Source organism: Engystomops pustulosus, chromosome 11 (assembly GCF_040894005.1).
Source record: "Engystomops pustulosus chromosome 11, aEngPut4.maternal, whole genome shotgun sequence".
Taxonomy (NCBI): domain Eukaryota; kingdom Metazoa; phylum Chordata; class Amphibia; order Anura; family Leptodactylidae; genus Engystomops; species Engystomops pustulosus.
Genome location: NC_092421.1, coordinates 70183906 through 70206032, shown reverse-complemented (window position 1 = coordinate 70206032; position 22127 = coordinate 70183906). Strand labels below are relative to the sequence as shown.

At 45.1% G+C, this 22127-nt stretch overlaps 2 protein-coding genes across 2 annotated transcripts; both read right to left on the bottom strand.

Moving 5' to 3' along the window:
* Positions 1-623: 623 nt before the first annotated feature.
* Positions 624-3694, bottom strand: LOC140105654 (trypsin-like). The gene is made up of 5 exons (XM_072129660.1): positions 3575-3694; positions 3290-3443; positions 1596-1849; positions 1355-1491; positions 624-846 (listed from the first exon to the last, which is right to left on the bottom strand). The coding sequence occupies exons 1-5, from the start codon at positions 3612-3614 to the stop codon at positions 697-699; spliced, it is 735 nt and encodes a 244-aa protein (XP_071985761.1). The 5' UTR covers positions 3615-3694; the 3' UTR covers positions 624-696.
* A 14879-nt stretch (positions 3695-18573) lies between these two features.
* Positions 18574-21502, bottom strand: LOC140105653 (trypsin-like). Its single transcript, XM_072129659.1, has 5 exons — positions 21365-21502; positions 21080-21233; positions 19545-19798; positions 19304-19440; positions 18574-18796 (listed from the first exon to the last, which is right to left on the bottom strand). Exons 1-5 carry the CDS (start codon positions 21402-21404, stop codon positions 18647-18649), a joined length of 735 nt encoding a protein of 244 aa, XP_071985760.1. The 5' UTR covers positions 21405-21502; the 3' UTR covers positions 18574-18646.
* Between the last annotated feature and the right edge of the window lie 625 nt (positions 21503-22127).

Here is a 22127-nt window from a genome sequence, read left to right as displayed (position 1 = left end):
TTGAGTTTACCATCCACAGAACCCTGCAGCTGCAATTTTACCAAGAAATTTATTGTCTAACAAACACTTATAATTTTCATTTCTTTGACCCAAGTGCATAACTTTACATTTATGTGCATTAAACCTCATCAGCCATTTATTTGCCAAGACCTACAATTTCCACAAATCACCCTTTAGTGTTATTCTATACTGTTCTGTATTAATTACTTTACAGAGCTTAGTATCATCTGCAAATATTGAAAGTGACTGAAAGTGACTGTAATCCCTCTTTAAGGTTAAAGGGGTTGTCCACTTTCAGCAAATAATTGATATGGTTTGTGTAGTAAAAAGTTATACAATTTTCCAATCTACTTTCTGTATCAATAACTCACAGTTTTCCAGATCTCTGCTTGATGTCCTTCTATAGAAGCTTCTATGTTTATTTCCAGTGTACAGAAATCTGTCCGTGGTCACACAGGTGCAAGGCTTGTTATATCACACAGCTCTGATTACTCTCTATGATACTAACGATAGTTCTTACTTATTTCTTACCTAGTTTCTGCATCATGATTATCCACACTAGTTGTTTAGTCTTAGATTTGTATTGAATACAAAGAGACATTAAAACCAAATAATAAGTAAAATTAAATTTTTAAAGGCAATTAGACATTTATTGATGTTTAATAGGGCCGAGTGGTTGATGGCCGTATGAAGTTTCTAGTTAGCGGCAGTGGTGCTGGAGATCCAGGCGTTGTAGTTGCAGACCTTGGTGTAGACACCAGGATAGTTCTTGTAGGCGCAGCCATATCCCCAGGAGACAATACCATGCAGTTGTCCATTGCAGACCACGGGTCCACCAGAGTCACCCTAAGAAGAGGTGAGTAGAAAAACATTATTATAGATTCACATGAAGGTGGCAACAGCAGCATGAACTTCAGTAGTTCAGATGAACCTACAATGGTCTCCATTGAAGTTGCTATTAGGGATCATATATGGTCCTGATGTGTCCATATCTGGTGAGTTTTAACAAACTTTATGGAGTGTACAGCAGGTGTCAGGTGTGGCTATAACAGGCCACATGGACTAATAGTGAAGTTGGGTCCTGCCAGTGAGCCAGTCCATAGATGTTTAGCTGTGTTGCTACATTGTTGTGTTGACCAGCACCAGGCAGAAGTGCTAAGTGATTATTTAACTAGATGAAGTTGCAAGATTGACTGTTCCATATGCAAATACTACATCTTTGATAGATTGCTTGAATAATTATAGTAACTGCTTAGATCTGTGCCTCAGAAAGGCCACTGTGACCACCAAGTCTAGTTGTACATGTGCCCACCAGGATGCATTATATAAATAATTGTAATAAATTGAAATTTACCTGGCAGGAATCCTTGCCACCTTCCAGGTATCCAACGCAGATCATGTTGTCGGTGATCTCTCCGGGGTAGGCTCCGGTACACTGGGCAGTGGTCAGGATGGGGGCATTCAGGCACTGGAGGAGGTCAGGATAGTTGGCTACAAAAAAGCAAATGAAAAAAATGAGGGTGGGTATCAATCATCTTCATTTGGCCTATAGAGCATCTTTGTAAGAATGCATTTTGTAAGAATTGTTGACTTACATCCATTGCTGAGGGTGTTGCCCCATCCAGAGATCAGACAGGTGGTTCCAGCAGGTGCACAGCCAGAGGGAAGACCAATAGATTTAACAAAGGAGTTTATGGTGGCGGGGGTGGACAGCTTGATCAACATGATGTCATTGTCCAAGGTTCTGGAGTTGTAGCTTCCATGTCTGATGACCTTGGCAGAGGAGATGAACTGCTCGGTACCTTCATTGGTTTCGATGTTGTGTTCTCCAAGACGAACTTGAATGCTCCTGAACCATAAATGTTTAGATATAGTTATGATTTTTTTGGTTCACTTGGTCTACCACCTAGGACCCAATAGTAAACCCCAACCCTAGAACCCAAAATGTAATTTTTTTAACTTAAACATCTTAACCATTCAGTGTTTTCTCCAAAACATAGGAAACTTCTGGATCAATTTAAAGATTTTGCACTTATTAGCTTTTATTTTTAACTTCAGGAACCAACCTTCATGTTGGGCACCAATAAAACCTGACCCACCACTGTTTATTGCAGTTATATTGTACTGGTGCACCCTTTGTCCCATTTTAGTTTGTGCTAAACTCTATGTTCTTTGAATTGTTTTTTTTAATTGTTAAAAATAAATGTTTTTATTTACCTAGAAAATTGGGTTTTACTATACTGTATCTGTATTAATATATTTATAATTTGCTTTATCATGTAATGTGCTTTTGGTTGTCTTATGATCTTCACTAAAGATCCAACAATGTCTTCCTGCCTTTTCTCGAGGATTTAGCATTACAATATAATAGTTTGTTATAACTTACCTTGCGCCCTGACAGAATCCTGTTCTGAGTCCCAAGTTTCTTTTGGTTTGGATGCATTTAAAAAAAAACACATATGACTTGTTTGGGCTGCTCACTCCCCAGCTCTTAGCTTAGCTCTTAGCTCCTACCTTTGTGCCCCTGTACAACTCCTACCTCCTGCTCCTTCTCTAACACAGGGACAAAGGTCACAGCCTGGTGTGCTGACATCAGTCGAGGAGGGAGAAGTTGTAAAGGAGAACAAAGATGGGGGCTAAGGAGTGGAGGAGTGAGTGAGCAGCACCGAGAAGTCGCATGCTTTTTTTTAATGCTTCCAAACCAAAACCTTAACCTCTAGGCCTACTTAGAAGCTCAGCTATACTATGGAACAAATGGAAATGGAAATGTACAGTGCCTGTCAGACTGTCCCCATTGGCTCCATAGCCATTACATAGGTCATCAGGGAACGTGTATGGTCATTGCTTTATTCCAACATCTGGAGTAAGCTCAGTAAGGCTTAGGACTAGTGTTAAGCGGACTTGAACTCACAATGCTTGGATCCATGTTGAACATTGTGGGAAAAGGTCTCTGGACTTCAACCAAAAGTTTGGATTTGCATTCGGCATTTGGCTCACCCCCCTCCCTGCCTTTAACACCTACAATCACAGCTGACCCCCAACCATAACAGGTCCATACCCAGGACCCCTATTTCAGTGGTGATAGGTCCGTTATTTGCAGAAAACTTAAATTTAACAAATAAATAGTTAAATAAAAATGGATTTAAGTTTACTAAGCCATGCTATTTCTGAGTGAACATCAATTCATCAGAAGGGAGCTGGAATAAGACATCAGTATAACAGTCATGGAAAACCCCTTTCAACAATATCCTTAAGTTTTAAGTTTCTATGTTCATCAAACAGGACTTACGACTTGTAGCAGTGAGCGGCAGAGATGACCCACAGGTTGCTGACCAGGGAGCCACCGCAGAAGTGGTAGCCGGAGTTCAGAGATGCCTGGTAGGGGACAGAGTTCTTGGTGCAGGTGAAACCACCAACGATTTTATCATCATCGTCGTAGGCGGCTGTGGGGTAAAGGACAAAAAATTTGTAGAAAAAAAGTAGCAAATGGCATTAAACAAGTGGTTAGAAAATCAAATATAGATTTTGCAATGGATGTCAAGACCTTTGAGCTAAGGATTGTTAGGATTCATACCTGCGACTCCGAGTAAGACTGCTACCAGAAGAAACTTCATGGTTGGTTCCTAAGCTGTTTGGGACCGAATCTCTGAAATGTTTCCTTTTTATATATTTCATGTGGAACATGGTGGGAATGAGTCCAAGGACAAGTGTCTGTGATCGAAATTAATTGAATTCATTTAATCGATTTTGGGTAAATACACGGGCAACTTTCCTAAACTCCACATGGTCATACTGACTCAGTTCCCATGATAAGAGTTTATTATTGTGAGTAAGATTGCTGGTCCAATGTTTCACCTCCAATGACACTCCATACATGTCAAGTCTCCTACAGCTTGTTACGTATATTACAAGAAGAAAGATCAAGTCATTGATTGGAATTCTCTGAACTCATTGGAGGGTCTGTCACTAGAGGGTCTGTCACTGTCATGGCTCAAGGGAAGGTTATGGCAGAAATGCTTTGTAGTCTACTTACATAGTTACATAATTTACATAGTTTATGCAGTTAAAAAAAGAACACATTGACCATCAAGTTTAACCAAGGAAGGGAAGGGATATGATGAGGAAGGGATTTGGGGGAAACAATTCTATATAACATAACCATCAATGTTATTTAGATGTAAAAAGGCATCTAGACTAGAGATGAGCGAGCACTAAAATGCTCGGGTACTCGTTATTCGAGACGAACTGTTCCCGATGCTCGAGTGCTCGTCTCGAATAACGAGCCCTATTGAAGACAATGGGAGACTCGAGCATTTTTCAAGGGGACCAAGGCTCTGCACAGGGAAGCTTGGCCAAACACCTGGGAACCTCAGAAAAGGATGGAAACACCACGGAAATAGACAGGAAACAGCAGGGGCAGCATGCATGGATGCCTCTGAGGCTGCTTAATCGCACCATTATGCCAAAATTATGGGCAACAGCATGGCCATGACAGAGTGACAGAATGAAGCTAGATAGCATCTAAAACATCCAATAATTGACCCTGACACTATAGGGGACGGCATGCAGAGGCAGCGGCAGGCTAGGGAGTGTCTTGGCAACCCCAAATGGACTCAGGCTTAAAACCAATGGGTGGCAGAGAGGAACCAAAGGAGGTGAGCAAGAAGCGCTGAAATAATATCGGTAAATGATAAAAGTTTGCCAGTATATTTTGTGGATTACACAGCAGGGTGGCGACAAAGTTAACAAGTTTGATGTGGAAGCCATGAAAACAACCCAAAATTCTGCCTGACACAGCTCGTTTGATAAGGGGACCATGTATGGAGCCAGTGAACTAGTAGTAGATTAAAGGTGCTGCAGTTAAAACTATGTTAGTTGGATCTTGGGATGGAGCTGGCGCTCCGCTGCCAGGCGAGCTTTCGCCAATCCAAGCCCCTGTCTCTAGGCTACTCCCCAAACAGCACTTCTAAGAACCTTTTGTATAAGATCAAGTGTAGTAGCGTTCTTATAAGTTTGGGATATGGCGGGTGAGGGGAATGTAAACAGATGCGCAAGAAGCGCTGAAATAATATCGGTAAATGATAAAAGTTTGCCAGTATATTTTGTGGATTACACAGCAGGGTGGCGACAAAGTTAACAACTTTGATGTGGAATCCATGAAAACAACCCAAATTTCTGCCTGACACACCTCGTTTGATAAGGGGACGATGTATGGAGGCAGCTATATGGACGACTTTTGGAGGTAGCAATGGAGACAACGTGTGGAGGCTGCTATGGAGACAATTTAATTTGGATAGTGCCTGTATGTGGCAGTCCAAAAAAGTTTTCAAACCAGAGGAGCAGGTAGGTGGCCCTCCAGAAAAATGAAATAGATTGAGTGCCTGTATATGGCAGTCCAAAAAAGTTTTCAAACCAGAGGAGCAGGTAGGTGGCCCTCCAGAAAAATTGAATAGATTGAGTGCCTGTATGTGGCAGTCCCAAAAATTGTTTAAAACAGAGGACCGGGTAGGTGGCCCTCCAGAATATTTAAATGCATAAAGTACTATAGCTAGAGCCAGTGGGCCCTGTCAAAAAATAGCCAGTTTCCTCTGCTTTAGTGTACAAAGAGGAGGAGAAGGAGGAAAATGAGGAGGAGGAGTGCATAAATTATTCAGGTTGAGCTTCCTTCACCTGGTGGAGATTGGAAATTATGAGAAATCCAGGCTTTATTCATCTTAATAAGCGTCAGCCTGTCAGTGCTGTCAGTCGACAGGCGTGTACGCTTATCGGTGATGATGCCACCAGCTGCACTGAAAACCCGCTCGGACAACACGCTAGCGGCAGGGCAGGCAAGAACCTCCAAGGCGTACAGTGCCAGTTCGTGCCACATGTCCAGCTTTGAAACCCAGTAGTTGTAGGGAGCTGTGTGATAATTTAGGACGATGGTATGGTCAGCTACGTACTCCCTCACCATCTTTCTGTAAAGATCAGCCCTACTCTGCCGAGACTGGGGACAGGTGACAGTGTCTTGCTGGGGTGACATAAAGCTGGCAAAAGCCTTGTAAAGCGTACCCTTGCCAGTGCTGGACAAGCTGCCTGCTCGCCTACTCTCCCTCGCTACTTGTCCCGCAGAACTACGCACTCTGCCGCTAGCGCTGTCAGAAGGGAAATACTGTTTCAGCTTGTGCACCAGGGCCTGCTGGTATTCATGCATTCTCACACTCCTTTCCTCTCCAGGGATGAGAGTGGAAAGATTTTGCTTGTACCGTGGGTCCAGGAGAGTGAATACCCAGTAATCGGTGCTGGAATAAATTCTTTGAACGCGAGGGTCACGGGATAGGCAGCCTAGCATGAAATCTGCCATATGCGCCAGAGTCCCAACGCGCAAGAATTCACTCCCCTCACTGGCCTGACTGCCCATTTCCTCCTCCTCCAACTCCTCCAACTCCTCTTCTTCTGCCCATACACGCTGAACAGTGAAGGACTGCACAATGGTCCCCTCTTGTGTCTCGCCAACATTCTCCTCCTCTTCCTCCTCATCCTCCTCCACCTCCACCTCCTCCGATATGCGCTGAGAAACAGACCTAAGGGTGCTTTGGCTATCAACAAGGGAATCTTCTTCCCCCGTCTCTTGTGACGAGCGCAAAGCTTCCGACTTCATGCTGACCAGAGAGTTTTTCAACAGGCCAAGCAGCGGGATGGTGAGGCTGATGATGGCGGCATCGTCACTGATCATCAGTGTTGACTCCTCGAAGTTACTCAGCACCTGACAGATATCAGACATCCACGTCCACTCCTCATTGTAGACTTGAGAAAGCTGACTGACCTGACTGCCAGTTCTGGTGGAAGTTGACATCTGGCAGTCTACAATCGCTCTGCGCTGCTGGTAAACTCTGGATAACATGGTTAATGTTGAATTCCACCTCGTGGGCACGTCGCACAACAGTCGGTGAGCGGGCAGTTGGAGGCGGCGCTGCACTGCCCTGAGAGTGGCAGCATCTGTGCTGGACTTCCTGAAATGCGCACAGATGCGGCGCACCTTCGTGAGCAAATCAGACAGATTGGGGTATGTCTTGAGGAAACGCTGAACTATCAGATTTAACACATGGGCCAGGCATGGCACATGTGTCAGTCTGCCGAGTTGCAGAGCCGCCACCAGGTTACGGCCGTTGTCATACACAACCATGCCTGGCTTCAGGTTCAGCGGTGCCAGCCACAGATCAGTCTGCGCCGTGATGCCCTGTAATAGTTCTTGGGCAGTGTGCCTTTTATCGCCTAGGCTCAGCAGTTTGAGCACCGCCTGCTGTCGCTTAGCGACGGCACTGCTGCTGTGCCTAGAGCTAGTGACTGATGGCGCCATGCCCACGGATGGTAGTTCGGAGGAGGAGGTGGAGGAGGGGTGGGAGGAGGAGGAGGCATAGTAGGCCTGAAAGACCTGGACCGAGGTAGGCCCCGCAATCCTCGGCGTCGGCAGTATATGACCAGCGGCAGGGTCAGACTCGGTCCCAGCCTCCACCAACTTAACCCAATGTGCCGTCAAGCGATATATAGTGGCCCTGCCCGGCAGCACTCGTCCACGTGTCCGTGGTCAGGTGGACCTTCTTTGTCAGAAACGGCGTTGGTCAGGGCACGGATGATGTTGTCTGACACGTGCTGGTGCAGGGCTGGGACGGCACATCGGGAAAAGTAGTGGCAGCTGGGGACCGAATACCGAGGGGCGGCCGCCGCCATGAGGTTGCGAAAGGCCTCGGTCTCTACTAGCCTATAGGGCAGCATCTCCAGGCTAAGCAATCTGGAGATGTGGACATTAAGGGCTTGGGCGTGCGGGTGGGTTGCACTATATTTCCTTTTCCGCTCCAGCGTCTGGGGTATGGAGAGCTGAACGCTGGTGGATGCTGTGGAGGATCGTGGAGGCGACGATGGGGTTTTTGTGCCAGGGTCCTGGGCAGGGGGCTGACTATCAGCTGACACAGGGGAAGGAGCAGTGGTGTGCACGGCCGGAGGTGAACGGGCTTGGTGCCACTGAGTGGGGTGTTTAGCATTCATATGCCTGCGCATACTGGTGGTAGTTAAGCTAGTAGTGGTGGAACCCCTGCTGATCCTGGTTTGGCAAAGGTTGCACACCACAGTCCGTCGGTCATCCGGTGTTTCCTTAAAGAACCTCCAGACTTCTGAAAATCTAGCCCTCGCCGCGGGAGCCCTCGCCACGGGAGCTTCACTACGTGACACATTTGGCGCTGATGCACCAGCTCTGGCCCTGCCTCTCCGTCTGGCCCCACCACTGCCTCTTCCAACCTGTTCTGGTCGAGGACTCTCCTCCGTCTCAGAAGCACTGTGTTCACCCGGCCTCTCAACCCAGCTTGGGTCTGTCACCTCATCATCCTCCTATCCCTCAGTCTGCTCCCCCCTCGGACTTCCTGCCCTGACAACTCTCCTCATCGTCGGACACCTCTTTACACACTTCGTCCACTACGTCAAGAAGGTCATCATCACCCACAAACTGCGACTGGTGGAAAACCTGGGCATCGGAAAATTGCTCAGCAGCAACCGGACAAGTGGTTTGTGACTGTGGGAAGGGTTCAGAAAACCGTTCTTCAGAGTATGCCGGTTCAAATGCCATATTTTCCTGGGAGGGGGCAGACTGGGGGGGGGAGGAGGCTGTGGTGCAGTAGCTGGAGGAGTGCCGATTTCGGTGACATGGGTGGACTGCGTGGAAGACTGACTGGTGGACAAATTGCTCGAAGCATTGTTGGCAATCCACGACATCACCTGTTCGCACTGTTCTGGCCTCAACAGTGCTCTACCACGAGTCCCAGTAACTTCAGACATGAACCTAGGGAGTGTAGCTCTGCGGCTTTCCCCTGCTCCCTCATCAGCAGGTGGTGTCTCACCCCGCCCAGGACCACGGCCTCTGACCCCTGCAGTAGTTGGACGCCCACGTCCCCGCCCTCGTCCTCTACCCCTAGCCCTCGGGTTAAACATTTTGAAAATGAAAGTTATAACTTTAATTTTTTTTTTACTTTTTTTTTGTGTTTTTTTGTGTTTTTTAGTTTTTAAAACCAAACGATGCTATCCTATTGCTATGGCTATTTTCTAGCCAAGTATGAATGAACACTGCTATGCCAGATGAGATGACGCTGAGTTATGAAAAAATAAACGTAAAATAAAAAGTAAATGGCAGACTGTGCCTAATTGAAATCCAACTCCTAATAAATTGTCCCACTTCGGTCTTTGCGATGGATATGTGCGTCACTAAGCGCTAAACACATCGGTCGCAAGTCTCACTGCAAATTCCTCACAATATGGTAGTAGATGCACTACAGCAAGGACAGCCACCAGCAGATCAACCAGAAATAAAATATATAGCGCTATTGTAGGCCTAAGTAAGCCGTTTGGATTCTCCTATGGCTATTTTCTAGCCAAGTATGAAAGCACACTGCTATGCCAGATGAGATGACGCTGAGTTATGAAAAAATAAACGTAAAATAAAAAGTAAATGGCAGACTCTGCCTAATTGAAATCAAACCCCTAATAAATTTTCCCACTTTGGTGTTTGAGGTGGATATGTGTGTCACTAAGAGCTAAACACAACGGTAGCAAGTCCCCCTGCAAATTCCTCACAATATGGTACTAGCTGCAAATAAAAAAAAAAAATGTATAACGTTATTGTAGCCCTAAGAAGGGCTGTTGGGTTCTTGTTGAATCACTCCTGCCTAACACTATTCTAAAAGAACAGCCTAACGCTTTCCCTGACCAGCAGCAGCTCTCTCCCTAGCGGCATCCAGACACAGAATGATCCGAGCAGCGCGGGCAGGGGCTAGTCTATTCCAGGGTCACCTGATCTGGCCAGCCAACCACTGCTATCGACGTGTAAGGGTACCACGTCATGCTGGGTGGAGTGCAGAGTCTCCTGGCTTGTGATTGGCTCTGTTTCTGGCCGCCAAAAAGCAAAACGGCGGGAGATGCCATTTTCTCGAGCGGGCGAAGTATTCGTCCGAGCAACGAGCAGTTTCGAGCACGCTAATGCTCGAACGAGCATCAAGCTCGGACGAGTATGTTCGCTCATCTCTACGTGCGAGCCTTAGCCTCGTTTCCACCGGTACCAAGCCTCATTTTCATCCAGCAAGGATCAAGAGCACGCCATGTTTGTACGCTAACACAAAGGTTTTGATCAGAAAACAGAACAATCGGTTTCATATGCCAGAACATAAGCAGCACTGTATATAATGAGCAATAGGGAGCGGTATCATATGCCATAATACAAGAGGCACTGTATACCATGATATAAAGTGACGGGCAGATTTATCAACCTGTCTAAGAGTAAGAATGTGCTTAGTTGCTCATGCCAACCAATTACAGCTCAACTTTCACTTTACCAGTGCTCATGAATATTTTAAAGAGGAAACTAAGAACATTCTTACTCTTAAACAGCTCGATAAGTCTGCCCCTAAGTATCTATCATTAAGATTCTTTGGGACTTTGTATATCCAGCTTAAATAACAAGATCAGATTATATATGTTATATATTATAAGGTCAATGAGTTGACAGTTATATTGGTTATATTGTTGCGTGGGCCCCGACAGTATCATAGGAAAAAAGGTTGGAAAAAGTCATCAGTCCATCAAGTCCAACCTATACATGATATTACGTTGATCCAGAAGAAGGCAAAAACCTTTGATGCCGATCGGCCAAAAGCAGGGAAAATTTCCTTCCCGACCCCTAATATGGTGATTTGAATAACTCCCTGAATTAACAGAAAATACTAACAAAAAGTTATATTCCCATATGATGTATTATTTTGCTCTCCAGAAGGGCATCCAGGCCCCTCTTGAACATGTTCAAATTATCAGCCATTACTACATTTTGTGGCAGAGAGTTCCATAGTCTCACTGCTCTCACAGTAAGGAACCTTTGTCTAGGGTGATGGTAGAACCACCTTTCTTCTAGGTGTAGAGGATGCCCCCTGTCTATGGTGATGGTAGAACCACCGTTCTTCTAGGTGTAGAGGATGCCCCCTGTCTATGGTGATGGTAGAACCACCTTTCCTCTAGGTGTAGATGATGCCCCCTGTCTATGATGATAGTGATATGTCTCTCCTTTAGGTGTAGAGGATGCCCCCTGTCTATGGTGATGGTAGAACCACCTCTCCTCTAGATGTAGAGAATGCCCCCTTTCTATGGTGATGGTAGAACCGCCTCTCCTCTAGGTGTAGAGGATGTCCCCTGTATATGGTGATGGTAGAACCACCTCTCCTCTAGATGTAGAGAATGCCCCCAGTCTTTGGTGATTATAGAGCCACCTCTCCTCCAGATGTAGAGGATTTCCTCTGTCTATGGTGATGGTAGAACCGCATCTCCTCTAGGTGTAGAGGATGCCCCCTGTCTATGGTGATGGTAGAACCACCTTTTCTCTAGGTGTAGAGGATGCCCCCTTGTCTATGGCGAGGGTAGAACCGCATCTCCTCTAGGCGTAGAGGATGCCCCCTGTCTATGGTGATGGTAGAACCACCTCTCCTCTAGGTATAGAGGATGCCCCCTGTCTATGGTGAGGGTAGAACCACCTCTCCTCTAGGTGTAGAGGAGGCCCCCTGTCTATGGCGATGGTAGAACCGACCACTCCTCTAGGCGTAGAGGATGCCCTCTGTCTCCGGTGATGATAAAAGCGTCATTCTTCTAGTTGTAGAGGATATCCCCTGTCTATAGAAATGGTAGAACCGCCTCTCCACTAGGTGTAGAAGAGGCCCCCTGTCTATGGTGATGGTAGAACCTCCTCTCCTCTAGGTGTAGAGGATGCCCCCTGTCTATGGTGATGGAATAGCCGCCTCTCCTCTAGGTGTAGAGAATGCCCCCTTGCCCTGGTCACAGGCCTAGGTATAAAAAGATCTTTGGACAGATCTTTGTACCGCCCGTTCAGGTATTTGTACTTTATAATAAGGTCTCCCCTTAGCTGTTTTTTTTCCCTAAGTCTTTTTAGCTGCAGTTTAACCATTAAATTTATTGTTTAACACACGATTATAATTTTCATTTCTTCGACCCAAGTGCATAACTTTACATTTATGTGCACTAATCCTCATCAGCCATTTATCTGCCAAGACCTTCAATTTCCACAAATCACTCTGTAGTGTTATACAATACTCTTCTGTATTTATTACTTTACAGAGCTTAGTATCATCTACAAAAATTGAAAATGACTGTGTAATCCCTCTTTAAGGTTAAAGTGGTTGTCCACTTTCAGCAAATAATTGATATAGTTTGTGTAATGAAAAGTTATACAATTTTCCAATGTACTTTCTATATCAATAACTCACAGTTTTCCAGATCTCTGCTTGTTGTCCTTCTATAGAAGCTTCTATGTGTACTTCCAGTGCACAGAAATCTGTCCGTGGTCACACAGGTGCATGGCTTGTTATATCACACAGCTCTGATTACTCTCTATGATACTAACGACCTGTGTGTCCATGGTCAGATTTCTATCCACTGGAAATAAACCGTAGTTGCTTTCTACACAATCACAGCAAGCAGAGATCTAGAAAACAGTGATACAGAAAGTAAATTGGAGAATTGTATAACTTTTCCTTACACAAACTATATCAATTATTTGCTGAAAGTGGACAACCCCTATAATAATAAAAATATTAAAAAGAAGTGGCCCCAATACCGACCCCTGTGGCCTCCACTGGTAATGTCAACCTAAACTGACAATGTGCCATTAATGACGCCCCTCTTTTTTCCATCACTAAGCCAATTACTTACCAAATACACAGATTACCCTCTAGTCCAAGCAGTTTCATTTTATCTACCAACCTTTTTTCCGGCACTGTGTCATATTCCACAGGTCCAATCTAGTTCTTACTTATCGTTTTTGCATCATGATTATCCACACTAGTTGTTTAGTCTTAGATTTGTATTGAATACAAAGAGACATTGAAACTAGAGATGAGCGAGCACTAAAATGCTCGGGTACTCGTTATTCGAGACGAACTTTTCCCGATGCTCGAGTGCTCGTCTCGAATAACGAGCCCCATTGAAGTCAATGGCAGACTCGAGCATTTTTCAAGGGGACCAAGGCTCTGCACAGGGAAGCTTGGCCAAACACCTGGGAACCTCAGAAAAGGATGGAAACACCACGGAAATGGACAGGAAACAGCAGGGGCAGCATGCATGGATGCCTCTGAGGCTGCTTAATCGCACCATTATGCCAAAATTATGGGCAACAGCATGGCCATGACAGAGTGACAGAATGAAGCTAGATAGCATCTAAAACATCCAATAATTGACCCTGACACTATAGGGGACGGCATGCAGAGGCAGGCTAGAGAGTGTCATGGCGACATACCCTAAATGGACTCAGGCTTCACCAAAGGAGGTGAGCAAGAAGCGCTGAAATGATTTCCTATGGGAACAAAAGGTTGACGGTATATTTAGTCGATAACACAGCATGGTGACGACATAGTGACCAAGTTCCATAACGTATCTGGTGAAACACACGAAAAATTAGCCTGACACAGCTCTTTTGATAAGGGGACGACATGTGGAGGCAGCCATGGAGACGACTTATATGATTAAGAGCGACAGTATGGGGCATTCATATTGCGCTGCTATGATTGCAACTTCAGGTCTCCAGCATGGCGGCGACAGATGGGCTGAGTTCCACTATGTATCTGGTAAAACACCTGAAAATTCTGCCTGACACAGCTCGTTTGATAAGGGGATGATGTGCTGCATATCCTCTCGTGCTCCAGCGTCTGGGGTATAGAGAGTTGAAAGTTGCACATGGAGACATTGGTGGACGCTGTGGAGGATAGTGGAGGCAAAATGGACAGGAAACAGCAGGGGCAACATGCATGGATGCCTCTGAGGCTGCCTAATCTTGGGATGGAGCTGGCGGTCCGCTGCCAGGAGAGCTTTCGCCTGTCCAAGCCCCTGTCTCTTGGCTCCTCCCCACCCAAAATGGGCCTGGGGGACCAGCAGCGTTTACTTTGAAAAAATTATAATTTTCAAAGCAGGCCGGGTCGTTTGAATATTTCACCTAGGAATAATGGAATAGCATAGTGGTTCTATTTTTAATTGTTTTTTTGGAAATGGTTCCATGATTAAGAGTGACAGTATGGGGCATCCATATTGGCGCTGCTATGATTGCAACTTCAGGTCTCCAGCATGGCGGCGACAGATGGGCCGAGTTCCACTATGTATCTGGTGAAACACCTGAAAATTCTGCCTGACACAGCTCGTTTGATAAGGGGACCATGTATGGAGGCAGTGAACTAGTAGTAGATTAAAGGTGCTGCAGTTAAAACTATGTTAGTTGGATCTTGGGATGGAGCTTGCGCTCCGCTGCCAGGCGAGCCTTCGCCAATCCAAGCCCCTGTCTCTAGGCTACTCCCCAAACAGCACTGCTAAGAACCTTTTGTATAAGATCAAGTGTAGTAGTATTCTTATAAGTTTGGGTTATGGGGGGGTGAGGGGAATGTAAACAGATGCGCAAGAAGCGCTGAAATAATATTGGTAAATGATAAAAGTTTGCCAGTATATTTTGTGGATTACACAGCAGGGTGGCGACAAAGTTAACAAGTTTGATGGGGAAGCCATGAAAACAACCCAAAATTCTGCCTGACACAGCTCGTTTGATAAGGGGACCATGTATGGAGGCAGTGAACTAGTAGTAGATTAAAGGTGTTGCAGTTAAAACTATGTTAGTTGGATCTTGGGATGGAGCTTGCGCTCCGCTGCCAGGCGAGCCTTCGCCAATCCAAGCCCCTGTCTCTAGGCTACTCCCCAAACAGCACTGCTAAGAAACTTTTGTATAAGATCAAGTGTAGTAGTATTCTTATAAGTTTGGGTTATGGGGGTGAGGGGAATGTAAACAGATGCGCAAGATGCGCTGAAATAATATCAGTAAATTATAAAAGTTTGCCAGTATATTTTGTGGATTACACAGCAGGGTGGTGACAAAGTTAACAAGTTTGATGTGGAAGCCATGAAAACAACCCAAAATTCTTCCTGACACAGCTCGTTTGATAGGGGGACCATGTATGGAGGCAGCTATATGGACGACTTTTGGAGGCAGCTATGGCGATGACATGTGGAGGTAGCAATGGAGACAACATGTGGAGGCTGCTATGGAGACAATTTAATTTGGATAGTGCCTGTATGTGGCAGTCCAAAAAAGTTTTCAAACCAGAGGAGCAGGTAGGTGGTCCTCCAGAAAAATTTAATAAATTGAGTGCCTGTATGTGGCAGTCCAAAAAAGTTTTCAAACCAGAGGAGCAGGTAGGTGGTCCTCCAGAAAAATTAAATAGATTGAGTGCCTGTATGTGGCACTCCAAAAAATTGTTTAAAACAGAGGACCGGGTAGGTGGCCCTCCAGAAAAATTAAATACATAGAGTACTATAGCTAGAGCCAGTTGGCCCTGGCAAAAAATAGGCAGTTTCCCCTGCTTTAGTGTACAAAGAGGAGGAGAAGGAGGAAAATGAGGAGGAGGAGTGCATACATTATTCAGGTTGAGCTTCTTTCACCTGGTGGAGAATGGAAATCCTGAGAAATCCAGGCTTTATTCATCTTGATAAGCGTCAGCCTGTCAGTCGACAGGCGTGTACGCTTATCAGTAAGGATGCCACCAGCTGCACTGAAAACCCGCTCGGACAACACGCTAGCGGCAGGGCAGGCAAGAACCTCCAAGGCGTACAGCGCCAGTTCGTGCCACATGTCCAGCTTTGAAACCCAGTAGTTGTAGGGAGCTGTGTGATCATTTAGGATGATGTATGGTCAGCTACGTACTCCCTCACCATCTTTCTGTAAAGATCAGCCCTACTCTGCCGAGACTGGGGACAGGTGACAGTGTCTTGCTGGGGTGACATAAAACTGGCAACGGCCTTGTAAAGCGTACCCCTGCCAGTGCTGGACAATCTGCCTGCTCGCCTACTCTCCCTTGCTACTTGTCCCACAGAAGTACGCCCTCTGCCGCTAGCACTGTCGGAAGGGAAATACTGTTTCAGCTTGTGCACCAGGGCCTGCTGGTATTCATGCACTCACACTCCTTTCCTCTCCAGGGATGAGAGTGGAAAGATTTTTCTTGTACCCTGGGTCCAGGAGAGTGAATACTCAGTAATCGGTGCTGGAAGAAATTCTTTGAACGCGAGGGTCACAGGATAAGCAGCCTAGCATGAAATCTGCCATATGTGCCAGAGTCCCAACGCGCAAGAATTCACTCCCCTCACTGGCCTGACTGTCCATTTCCTCCTCCTGCAACTCCTCTTCTTCTGGCCATACACGCTGAACAGTGAAGGACTGAGCAATGGTCCCCTCTTCTGTCTCTCCGACATTCTCCTCCCTTCTGTCTCGCCAACATCGCCACTGACCATCTGTGTTGACTCCTCAAAGTTACTCAGCACCTGACAGATATCAGACATCCACGTCCACACCTCATTGTAGACTTGAGGAAGCTGACTGACCTGACTACCAGTGCCTCTTCCAACCTGTTCTGCTATAGGACTCGCCTCCGTCTCAGAAGCACTGAGTTCACCCAGCCTATCAACCCAGCTTGGGTCTGTCACCTCATCATCCTCCGATCCCTCAGTCTGCTCCCCCCTCGGACGTCCTGCCCTGACAACAAATTCACCACTGTCTGACAACCGTGTCCCCTCATCGTCTGACACCTCTTTACACACTTCTTCCACTGCGTCAATAATGTCATCATCACCCACAGACTGCGACCGGTGGAAAACCTGGGCATCGGAAAAAAGCTCAGCAGCAACCGGACAAGTGGTTTGTGACTGTGGGAAGGGTCCAGAAAACAGTTCCTCAGAGTATGCCGGTTCAAATGCCAAATTTTGCTGGGAGGGGGCAGACTGGGGGGAAGGAGGCTGAGGTGGAGGAGCTGGAGGAGTGCTGATTTCGGTGACATGGGTGGACTGCGTGGAAGACTGACTGGTGGACAAATGGCTAGAAGCATTGTCCGCAATCCACGACATCACCTCTTCGCACTGTTCTGGCCTCAACAGTGCTCTACCATGAGTCCCAGTAACTTGAGACATGATGAACCTAGGGAGTATAGCTCTGCGGCGTTCCCCTGCTCCCTCATCAGCAGGTGGTGTCTCAGACTCCACGGCCTCTGACCCCTGCAGTAGTTGGACGCCCACGTCCACGCCCTCGTCCTCTGCCCCTAGCCCTCGGGTTAAACATTTTCCAAATTAAAGTGTAAACTTAAATTTTTTTTTTTTTTTAAACAAAATGATGCTATCCTATTGCTATGGCTAGTTTCTAACCTACACTGACAGCACACAACTGGATTTTGTGCTGTGCCTGATGACTTTGAATTATAAAAAGAAATAAACGTAAAAAAAAATAAATCAGCAGACTCGGCGTAAATCAAATCAAACCCCTAATAAATTGTCCCACTTCGGTGTTTGAGGTGGATATGTGTGTCACTAAGAGCTAAACACAACGGTAGCAAGTCTCCCTGCAGAATACTCACAATATGATAGTAGCTGCACTAATAAGGGCAGCAAGCCCAGCCACAAGCAAACCAAAAAAAAGGAAAATATAACGCTATTGTAGGCCTAAGTAAGCCATTGGGGTTCTCCTATCGCTATTTTCTAGCCTACGCTGAAAGCACACTGCTTTGCCAGATTACTTTGAGTTATAAAAAGAAATAAACGTAAAAAAAAATAAATCAGCAGACTCTGCCTAATTCAAATCAAACCCCTAATAAATTGTCCCACTTCGGTGCTTAAGGTGGATATGTGTGTCACTAAGATCTAAACACAACGGTAGCAAGTCCCCCTGCAAATTCCTCACAATATGGTACTAGCTGCACTACTAATGGCAGCAAGCCCAGCCACAAGCAAACCAAAAAAAAGGAAAATATAACGCTATTGTAGGCCTAAATAAGCTGTTGGGGTACTCCTATGGCTATTTGCTAGCCTACACTGAAAGCACACTGCTTTGCCAGATGACTTTGAGTTATAAAAAGAAATAAACGTAAAAAAAAAAATCTGCAGACTCTGCCTAATTCAAATCAAACCCCTAATAAATTGTCCCACTTTGGTGTTTAAGGTGGATATGTGTGTCACTAAGAGCTAAACACAACGGTCGCAAGTCTCCCTGCAAATTACTCACAATATGGTACTAGCTGCACTACTAATAGCAGCAAGCCCAGCCACAGGCAAACCAAAAAAAAGTAAAATAAAATGTTATTGTAGCCCTAAGAAGGACTGTTGGGTTCTTGTAGAATCACTCCTGCCTAACAGTAAGCTAATAGAACACCCTAACGCTTTCCCTGACCAGCAGCAGCTCTCTCCCTAACGGCATCCAGACAGAGAATGATCCGAGCAGCGCGGGCAGGGGCTAGTCTATTCCAGGGTCACCTGATCAGGCCAGCCAACCACTGATATCGACGTGTAAGGGTACCACATCATGCTGGGTGGAGTGCAGAGTCTACTGGCTTTTGATTGGCTCTGTTTCTGGCCGCCAAAAATCACAACACCCGGAGATGCCATTTTCTCGAGCTGGTGAAATACTCGTCCGAGCAACGAGCATCAAGCTCGGACAAGTATGTTCGCTCATCTCTAATTGAAACCAAATAATAAGTGAAATTCAATTTTTAAAGGCAATTAGACATTTATTGATGTTTAATAGGGCCAAGTGGTTGATGGCCGTATGAAGTTTCTAGTTAGCGGCAGTGGTGCTGGAGATCCAGGCGTTGTAGTTGCAGACCTTGGTGTAGACACCAGGATAGTTCTTGTAGGCGCAGCCATATCCCCAGGAGACAATACCATGCAGTTGTCCATTGCAGACCACGGGTCCACCAGAGTCACCCTGAGAAGAGTTGAGTAGAAAAACATGATTATAGATTCACATGAAGGTGGCAACAGCAGCATGAACTTCAGTAGTTCAGATGAACCTACAATGAGCTCCATTGAAGTTGCTATTAGGGATCATATATGGTCCTGATGTGTCCATTTCTGGTGAGTTGTAACAAACTTTATGGAGTGTACAGCAGGTATGAGGTGTGGCTATAACAGCCACATGGACTAATAGTGGAGTTGGGTCCTGCCAGTGAGCCAGTCCATAGATGTTTAGCTGTGTTGCTACCTTGTTGTGTTAACCAGCACCAGACAGAAGTGCTAAGTGATTATTTAACTAGATGAAGTTGCAAGATTGACTGTTCCATATGCAAATACTACATCTTTGATAGATTGCTTGAATAATTATAGTAACTGCTTAGATCTGTGCCTCAGAAAGGCCACTGTGACCATCAAGTCTAGTTGTACATGTACCCACCAGGATGCATTATATAAATAATTATAATAAATTGAAATTTACCTGGCAGGAATCCTTGCCACCTTCCAGGTATCCAACGCAGATCATGTTGTCGGTGATCTCTCCGGGGTAGGCTCCGGTACACTGGGCAGTGGTCAGGATGGGGGCATTCAGGCACTGGAGGAGGTCAGGATAGTTGGCTACAACAAAGCAAAAGAAAAAAATGAGGGTGGGTATCAATCATCTTCATTTGGCCTATAGAGCATCTTTGTAAGAATGCATTTTGTAAGAATTGCTGACTTACATCCATTGCTGAGGGTGTTGCCCCATCCGGAGATCAGACAGGTGGTTCCAGCAGGTGCACAGCCAGAGGGAAGACCAATAGATTTAACAAAGGAGTTTATGGTGGCGGGGGTGGACAGCTTGATCAACATGATGTCATTGTCCAAGGTTCTGGAGTTGTAGCTTCCATGTCTGATGACCTTGGCGGAGGAGATGAACTGCTCGGTACCTTCATTGGTTTCGATGTTGTGTTCTCCAAGACGAACTTGAATGCTCCTGAACCATAAATGTTAAGATATAGTTATAATTTTTTTGGTTGACTTGTCTACCACTTAGGACCCAATAGTAAACCCCAACCCTAGAACCCAAAATGTTTTTTTTTTTTAACTTAAACATCTTAACCATTCAGTGTTTTCTCCAAAACATAGGAAACTTCTGGATCAATTTAAAGATTTTGCACTTATTAGCTTTTATTTTTAACTTCAGGAACCAACCTTCATGTTGGGCACCAATAAAACCTGACCCACCACTGTTTATTGCAGTTATATTGTACTGGTGCATCCTTTTGTCCCATTTTAGTTTGTGCTAAACTCTATATCTTCTTTGAATTGGTTTTTTTAATTGTTAAAAATAAATGTTTTTATTTACCTAGAAAATTGAGTTTTAATATATCTGTATTAATATATTTATAATTTGCTTTATCATGTAATGTGCTTTTGGTTGTCTTATGATCTTCACTAAAGATCCAACAATGTCTTCCTGCCTTTTCTCGAGGATTTAGCATTACAATATAATAGTTTGTTATAACTTACCTTGCGCCCTGACAGAATCCTGTTCTGAGTCCCAAGTTTCTTTTGGTTTGGATGCATTTAAAAAAAACACATATGACTTGTTTGGGCTGCTCACTGTCCAGCTAAGGAGAGGAGGAGTGAGTGAGCAGCGCCGAGAAGTCGCATGCTTTTTTTAATGCTTCCAAACCAAAACCTTAACCTCTAGGCCTACTTAGAAGCTCAGCTATACTATGGAACAAATGGAAATGGCAATGTGCAATGCCTGTCAGACTGTCCCCATTGGCTCCATAGCCATTACATAGGTCATCAGGGAACGTGTATGGTCATTGCTTTATTCCAACATCTGGAGTAAGCTCAGTAAGGCTAGTGTTGAGCGGACTTGAACTCACAATGCTTGAGTCCATGTTGAACATTGTGGGAAAGGGTCTCTGGACTTCAACCAAAAGTTTGGATTTGCATTCGGCATTTGGCTCACCCCCTCCCTGCCTCTAACACCTACAATCACAGCTGACCCCCAACCATAACAGGTCCCTACCAAGGACCCCTATTTCAGTTATGATAGGTTCGTTATTTGCAGAAAACTTAAAATTAACAAATAAATAGTTAAATAAAAATGGATTTAAGTTTACTAAGCCATGCTATTTCTGAGTGAACATCAATTCATCAGAAGGGAGCTGGAATAAGACATCAGTATAACAGTCATGGAAAACCCCTTTCACCAAAATCCTAAAGTTTTAAGTTTCTATGTTCATCAAACAGGACTTACGACTTGTAGCAGTGAGCGGCGGAGATGACCCACAGGTTGCTGACCAGGGAGCCACCGCAGAAGTGGTAGCCGGAGTTCAGGGATGCCTGGTAGGGGACAGAGTTCTTGGTGCAGGTGAAACCTCCAACGATTTTATCATCATCGTCATAGGCGGCTGTGGGGTAAAGGACAAAAAAGTTGTAGAAAAAAAGTAGTAAATGGCATTAAACAAGTGGTTAGAAAATCAAATATAGATTTTGAAATGGATGTCAAGACCTTCGAGCTAAGAATTGTTAGGATTCATACCTGCGACTCCGAGTAAGACTGCTACCAGAAGAAACTTCATGGTTGGTTCCTAAGATGTTTGGGACCGAATCTCTGAAATGTTTCCTTTTTATATATTTCATGTGGAACATGGTGGGAATGAGTCCAAGGACAAGTGTCTGTGATAGAAATTAATTGAATTCATTTAATCGATTTTGGGTAAATACACGGGCAACTTCCCTAAACTCCACATGGTCATAATGACTCAGTTCCCATGATAAGAGTTTATTATTGTGAGTAAGATTGCTGGTCCAATGTTTCACCTCCAATGACACTCTATACATGCCAAGTCTACTACAGCTTGTTACGTATATTACAAGAAGAAGGATCTAGTCACTGATTGGAATTCTCTGAACTCATTGGAGGGTCTGTCACTAGAGGGTCTGTCACTGTCATGGCTCAAGGGAAGGTTATGGCAGAAATGCTTTGTAGTCTACTTACATAGTTACATAATTTACATAGTTTATGCAGTTAAAAAAAGAACACATTGACCATCAAGTTTAACCAAGGAAGGGAAGGGATATGATGAGGAAGGGATTTGGAGGAAACAATTCTATATAACATAAACATCAATGTTATTTAGATGTAAAAAGGCATCTAGACCCTTCTTGAAGCTCTCTGCTGTACCTGCTGTGACCAGCTCCTTAGCTCGGCTATTCCACAGATTTATCGTTCTCATAGTAGAGAAGCCCTGTCGCCTCTAGTGATTAAACCTTGTTTTCTACAGACGCAGACAGCTCCCCCT

Bases quoted from the DNA above. Each gene is read 5' to 3' on its own strand.
- LOC140105654 (XM_072129660.1), bottom strand. From the start codon at position 3,614: ATGAAGTTTCTTCTGGTAGCAGTCTTACTCGGAGTCGCAG. The intron at 1,492-1,595 runs GTAAGTCAACAA...GCTTTTTTGTAG, and splicing joins CAACACCCTCAGCAATGGAT to CCAACTATCCTGACCTCCTC. The intron at 847-1,354 runs GTAAATTTCAAT...ACCTCTTCTTAG, and splicing joins GTGGCAAGGATTCCTGCCAG to GGTGACTCTGGTGGACCCGT.
- LOC140105653 (XM_072129659.1), bottom strand. From the start codon at position 21,404: ATGAAGTTTCTTCTGGTAGCAGTCTTACTCGGAGTCGCAG. The intron at 19,799-21,079 runs GTAAGTCCTGTT...TTTATGGTTCAG, and splicing joins GCCGCTCACTGCTACAAGTC to GAGCATTCAAGTTCGTCTTG. The intron at 18,797-19,303 runs GTAAATTTCAAT...AACTCTTCTCAG, and splicing joins GTGGCAAGGATTCCTGCCAG to GGTGACTCTGGTGGACCCGT.